Raw genomic sequence first — 6,325 nt, forward strand, 5'->3', positions numbered from 1 at the left:
CCGGGTGGGGGGAGTTTGGGGGGCGGGTGCTGCTGGTGGTGGTGCTGCTGTTGCTGTTGCTGCTGCTGCTGCTGCTGCTGCTGCTGAGGTGCTGCTGCTGCAGCTGCTTACCGGTGAGCTCAAGGTCCAAAGAAACGAATTCGGCCTTGCGCAGCACCTCCCGCAGCTGCTGCAGATGGCGGCCCCAGAGAAGGCTGCTGGTGGTGTGACCAGTGGTCACCATCTTGCAGGGGCTGCAGGGGCCGCCGGCAGAACGCTGGGCAGCGGGGGGCGCGAGGGAGGAATCCTCCGGCAGAACTGGCCATTAGAGGCGTAAAAGTGATAAATAAATGAAAAGAAATGAAAAGAATTGAAATTAAAACGTCCGGGAATGCATTATTCCGGAAACGGAGGGAGAAACGAAGCTGAATCGGCGCACACAGCGGCACGGGCAGCAGCGCGCGCTACACCCGCAGAAATGAAACTCTTTCCAATAATTCGAAAGCCAAAGTCCCTCAAATCATATTTTCCGCAAAATTAAAGGAAAGATCGAGGCGGAACTGGGGCGGATGAATAGATCTGACCGAATGCAGACTCCAGCTGCGACGATTCCGCCAGTCTTGCAGGGCTTGGGGTGTACGTACACCTGGCAGCTGGAATGACCTCGAATTGAAAGTCTCAGTTTTTCCAAATTTAAATTAATTTCACTTATTTAATTTAGCAGAACTGAACGGAAAATGCATGCAGTGCGGGGCTTGGGGCCCCGCGTGTCGGGTGTGGGGCGGCGCTCCCTCCCTCTCCGGCGGCGGCGGCAGGGTGAATTCAGAATCAGTTTGAGCCTTTTTGTTCATTTATTTCAAATAAATTTATTTTAATTGTTTTTCAATTGAAGGAAAACGCGAAAAAGAACAAAAGGAAGTCGAAACAGCTGGCGGACCACGAGGTAAGCTGGAGTTGCTTGACGAGATTTTGGCCGCTGCTTTCTTTCGGGTCTTCGCTCTTTTTGCGTTTCTTTCTTTTCTTTTTGCACCTGCAGTTCAAATTCATTTCTTTTTGTTTTATTTTCATTCATTGAACTCCTTAAATGGCCTTTATTGCCGCCGCTTCGGGCTTTCGGATGAATAAGGAACTAGAGTCTATGAGGCCTGCGCGGCCTGGTGATTTCTTATCTCTTGGCTGTCTGAACACCCCAGGCGGTTCATTCTTGCCCTTTCGAGCGCCTTTATTGCATTTAGTTCATTTAAATTAATTTAATTCATTTTATTTGTTTTATTTCGTCCATTTTATGCAACTCTTTTGGAAAGATGACTTAGGAACTAGAGTCGATGAAGCCGCCGGCTTCTGATTTCCAAATTCTCTTGGCTGTCTGACCATTTTGTATCTTTTGTGTTCGTTTTTGTGCAAAATGGAAATAATTTGGAGTCCCAAATATCATTTTTGTTCTTTTTTTCGTTTAATTGTCCTTTATTAGTTCTAAAAAGCTTTAAATTGGACTTAATTGCTTTTTATTTTCCAAAAAGTCCCATTTGGGTTTATTTTTTTCAACTTTCTCCCGTGATGATATCTGCGATGGGCGGACAGAACTGCGCGGCCGCGCCCGCAGCTGTAGAGCATCGCCGAGTCTGAGTTTGGACTTTGAAAAAAAAAATAAAATAAATAAAATAAATAAATAAATAAATAAAATAAAATAAATAAAATAAATAAATAAATTAAAAGACCAATGGCCCCTTTATTGGCACATTTTTGTCCGTTCTTTCCGAATTTCGGGGTCTCGAAGCCTCATTTCCTCTCCGTCTTGTCTTTATTTCCATTACTTCACTTCATTTTATTTCATTTTATTTTATTTTATTTCATTTTATTTCTTTTTATTTCCAAACTGCACACCAAGCCGGCCCCCCCGCGCCGCCTTCGCTCTGCGGCCCCGCATTGCAGCGGAGGCCCTCGCGGGGCGGCGACTAAGCCCGAAGAGTCAGTGCGACAAAACCCTCTTTTAGGGTTTACGGGGCCCCCTTTTAGGGTTTTGGGGGCCCCCAGAGGGCCCCTAGGGGCCCCCCGGGGGGCCCCCAAGGCCCTTTTGGGGCCCCGGGGGCCCCTCTTGGGGCCGAGCCCTGCCTGGCTGGAGGCCCTTGCTGGTGGCCTTTGAGTCAACTTCGGGTTCGGACAACTTGCGGAGAATTTTATTTTGTTTTATTTCAAAGTTCGAAATAATTCAAATATTACTTTGCTGCACTTGTGCTGCTGCTGCCATCTGTGCTGCTGCTGCTGCTGTGATCTGTGCTGCTGCTGCTGCGACTTGTGCTGCTGCTGCTGCAGGTCTGGGGTGTACGTACACCGGAGAGGTGGCGGGGCGCGCGGGAGGGAGAAAAAAATAAAAAATAAATTCATTTTTGTTTAAAGCTGCATTGTGAGGCCCCGCCTCTGGACTCCGTTCCAGAGGAAAGTGTTGTTGATGGGTTCGAACTTTTTGTTCAAAAGTTTAATAACTTCTTGAGCAGCAACAGCTCCAACTAGTGCTGCTGTTGCGGGGAATTCGCTGCCCCTGTAGCTCACCAGCTGCTGCACCACTTTTGCTGTTGCGAACAAACGACAGCCAACGGCCTTTTCCATTTCTTCCAACTCCAACATCACCAAAGCAGAGTCCCTTTCCACCAGCTCTTGCTGCTGCTGCATAGCTGCTGCTGCTGCTGCACCTCCAGTTCCTGCTGCTGCTGCATTTCCAGTTGCTGCTGTAGCTCCAGTTGCTGCTGCTGCTGCTGTACCTCCAGCTGCTGCTGCGTCTGTTGCTGCTGCTGCTGCGGGTTTGGGAGGGGAGCCGGGGAAGCGGCCGAGCTTCGCTGCTGCTGCGCGGCAGGCGAGGGCTGCTGCGAACCAGGGCAAGTGGAGAAATCCGTTTTCTTCGAAAGTGGAAAAGTTGGGATCTGCAAACAAGTCGGGGTCTGCATTGGAATTTTGTCGAAGTTCCTCCGGAACGGCCTGCTGCATCTCGCGGGCGGCGGCGGCCAGCAGCTCGAGGGAGGTGGATCCGAGGAAAGCGCCGGAGATATCGGGGTATCTGTTTGTCAAAAAGAGAAAAAAGGAAAAAAAAGGAAAAAGAAAGTGAAAAAGGAATTAAAATTGCAGCCGAGACGCAAAAGAAAAGAAGTGGGAGGCGGATCGCATCGGAAGTTGAACTGCGCGCGCGCGCGCGGCGGCAGGTGTACGTACACCCGAAGCGCTCACCTTGTGACTTTCAAGTTTGCGGCGTTTTTGCAAAACATTTTAATTTCTTTTTCGGAAATATTCGTTGTGGAGTCCGGGTGTACGTCCAGCTGGCGCAGGAGCGCGCAAAAGCGCCGCTCGTCCCGCTCCGCCTTCTCACAAAAGACTTTTTGCAACTCCAAATAACTCTTCGTGTCTGCGGCCAAGTCCGCAGTCAGCCGGCAAACTGGAAGTGCTTTTTCTTCTTCCAAAAACTTCTTCAAAGAAAGCGACAAAGTCCAAAAGCTCGAGGCCTTTTGGCCCGCGAAGCTCTCCGCCATCTCCAGCACCTGCAGGCACTTGCACTTTTATTCTTTCTTTTATTCTTTATTTTATTCTTTGCACTTTTTTTTATTCTTTTCTCCTTTTATTATCCTTTTCTCTTTCTTTGGTTTTCTCTTTGTTTTGTTCTTTCCACTTTTCACTTTCTTTTGTTCTTTTGGTCTTTTGCTTCTTCGGACTGAAATGCCCTTCCTCGGGTGTACGTACACCGGCCGCAGCAGCAGCTGGCTCGGCTAGGGTTTAGGGCTTAGGGTTTAGGGTTTAGGGTTTAGGGTTTAGGGTTTGGCTTGCCTGTAGGACTTCGTCGCGGGGCCTTGCGGGCTGCAGGGCCCTGTGGAGGTTGCTGAGGGCCTCTTGGAAGTTTTCTTCATTTTCACTTCTTCGCATTTCAATTATTATTTTCTCCAGCTGCTGCCTTGCTGCAGGCCCGGGGCTCAAGTCCACCGTGTCTGCTGCTGCTGCTGCTGCTGCTGCTGCTGCTGCTGCTGCTGCTGCTGCCGGGGTCACTCCCCGGTACCGGCAAAGCGCCTGCGCAGCATTCGACGAAGCCCGGCAGACGCAGCAGCCGCCACCCAACCCTTAGGGTTTAGGGTTTAGGGTTTAGGGTTTGGGCTAGGGTTTAGGGTTTGGGGCTAGGGTTTAGGGTTTAGGGTTAGGGTTTAGGTGGCGGTAGTGTGCCTTTGTGCGGGACGAAGGTTTACGCCTTTTGCCCCTTTCACTGCTAGGGTTTAGGGTTTAGGGTTTGAGTTTCTGCAGGGTTTAGGGTTTAGGGTTTGAGTTTCTGCAGGGTTTAGGGTTTAGGGTTTGAGTTTCTGTAGGGTTTAGGGTTTAGGGTTTAGGGTTTAGGGTTTAGGGTTTGCGAGCCTGTATGAGGATGACGACGAAGGGGACGAGGGCGTGCTGCTGGTCGTCGAGGGCCTCCAAGTCGAAGGCAGCAGCAAATTGCAAAAGAGAATAAAATGGATTTGCAATTCTGAAGTCCATTGCAGAGTTGTTTTCCGCGGCCTCCAGCTGTCTGTACACCCCAGCCCACAAACGCACCCACCCGAAAAAACCCAGGGACCCCACGCACACCAGCGGCACCGCCTCCCCGCTGCTGCTGCTGCTGCTGCTGCTGCTGCTGCTGCTGCTGCTGCTGCTGCTGCTGCTGCTGCTGCTGCTGACTGTGCAGCAGCAGGGGCTGGCGCAGAGGCGCAGCAGCTGCTGCTCCACTTCGAGCGGCAGCATGCAGCAAATGACGGCGTCGAAGGCAGCAACGGGGGGGGGGCAGCAGCGGGGTGTATGTACACCCGGCGGCGGGTTGAAGTGGAAGCTGGGGATCGGCTTTTCTCCGCTTTTCCGGCACTTCTCTTCGCCGTTTCTGCTGCTGCTGCTGCTGCTGCTGCTGCTGCTGCTGCTGCTGCTGCTGCAGCTGCTGCTGCAGCAGCAGCCGAAGCGCGAAACGTACTCCTCCGGAGACAGCGCCCAGGCCTCCAAGTGCACCTCGGGGTTGAGGGCAGCAGCGCCCGCAGCCGCCGCGCTGCAGCGGGGGGCCCCCAGGGTGTGGGGCCCCACCAAGAAGTTTTCACTCAAGTCCTGCTGCTGCACTTCCAGCCCATCTATCAACACGAAATGGCCAACTCCAGGCAGCACGAGATGTCTGAGGGCCTCGCAGGCTGTTGGGGGGGCCCCCAGGAGCAGCACGGAGGCCCCTTGCAGGCGGGACTGGCCGGCGTCGCCCCAGATGCGCAGCTGGCGGTCGTAGCGCTCGGCCCCCCCGGCGCTCATTTTCGAGAACTGAACTTCCCCTTCGTTTTTATTCAATTAGTTATTCCGAGAGCTTCAAAAAGAGGCAAAAAGAGGCCTCTGAGACGGCCCAACAAGGCCAGACGCTGCAGCCGCAGCACGCGCCGCCGCCGCCAGCCTGCAAGCCCGGCCGCGGCGCGCGGAACACGCGGAAAGCGCCCACTTCCCGGCCCCAAACCCTTCAAATTGAAGAACTTAATTCGAAATAATCCAAAAAATTAATTTTAATTCGCCTAGACAAGCCGGCGAAGCCCCTAATCGCCCCCGTCCGGCTGCATGCAAGAAAGCGCGCGTTCCAGCCGCGCAGATCCGCAGCTCTCGCGGCTGGCGAGCCTCCGGTGTCCAGACGGCTGCGTGCTTCTTTAAAATTAGCGAAATTAATGAAATTGATGAAATCAATTCAATTAATTCCTCCGAGTCTCTCGTTGAGGCCTTTAGGGCCCGCGGCGGCGTTTTCACGGCGGCCGCGGCGGCAGGAGGCGCCGATTTCTCGGGTGTATGCGCACCTGTGCTGCCCCTCCCCACCCGCGGGACCAGTTCTTCATCACTTAATTTAATTTAGCAAATCCATTTCTCTTTTAAAGTGCCCTCGGCGGCCCCGAAGGCCGCCCGCTGCCCGCGGCCGAGCGCCGCCAGCCAGCCCCCGGAACTCCAGCCCCTGCACTCGCCTCCCGCTTCTCTCCCCACCAGCAGCAGCAGCAGCAGCAGCAGCAGCAGCAGCAGCAGCAGCAGGACTTGCTGAGCCCTGTCTGCTGCAGTCGCGGGCGGCGATGCGCAGCAAAGTCGAAGTAGCCTCCTCCACTCCCATGCTGAGCTCCAGCCAGCGCCACAGCCGCGCAGTGCAGCAGCTCCAAGACATCACCGGCTGCAGCAAAAAGGCCGCACTCGATTTGCTGCGGCAGCACAGCTACCAGCTGGAGAGGGCCATCGACGCTTTCTACAGCTTGTCAGCAGACCGCCGCCAGCTGCTCCTCTCGCGGGACCCTTCGGGGCCCCGGGGGGCCCCCCCTGGGGCCCCCCCCGGGGGCCCCCCCGGGGGCCC

At 54.0% G+C, this 6,325-nt stretch overlaps 2 protein-coding genes across 2 annotated transcripts; both read right to left on the reverse strand.

Moving 5' to 3' along the window:
- Positions 1-111: 111 nt before the first annotated feature.
- ENH_00018410 (hypothetical protein) lies at positions 112-223 on the reverse strand (the record flags this gene model as incomplete). The annotated part of the gene is made up of 1 exon (XM_013579326.1): positions 112-223. A coding segment is annotated over one exon (112 nt), but the record flags the coding sequence as incomplete, so codon positions are not given.
- A 2,147-nt stretch (positions 224-2,370) lies between these two features.
- Positions 2,371-5,265, reverse strand: ENH_00018420 (thiF family domain-containing protein, putative; the record flags this gene model as incomplete). The annotated part of the gene is given in 7 exon segments (XM_013579327.1): positions 2,371-3,031; positions 3,199-3,434; positions 3,440-3,469; positions 3,799-4,026; positions 4,363-4,513; positions 4,544-4,657; positions 4,979-5,265. Coding segments are annotated over 7 exon segments (1,707 nt in total).
- Between the last annotated feature and the right edge of the window lie 1,060 nt (positions 5,266-6,325).

This window comes from Eimeria necatrix, genomic scaffold (genome assembly GCF_000499385.1).
Source record: "Eimeria necatrix Houghton genomic scaffold, Enh_scaff1608, whole genome shotgun sequence".
NCBI lineage: Eukaryota > Apicomplexa > Conoidasida > Eucoccidiorida > Eimeriidae > Eimeria > Eimeria necatrix.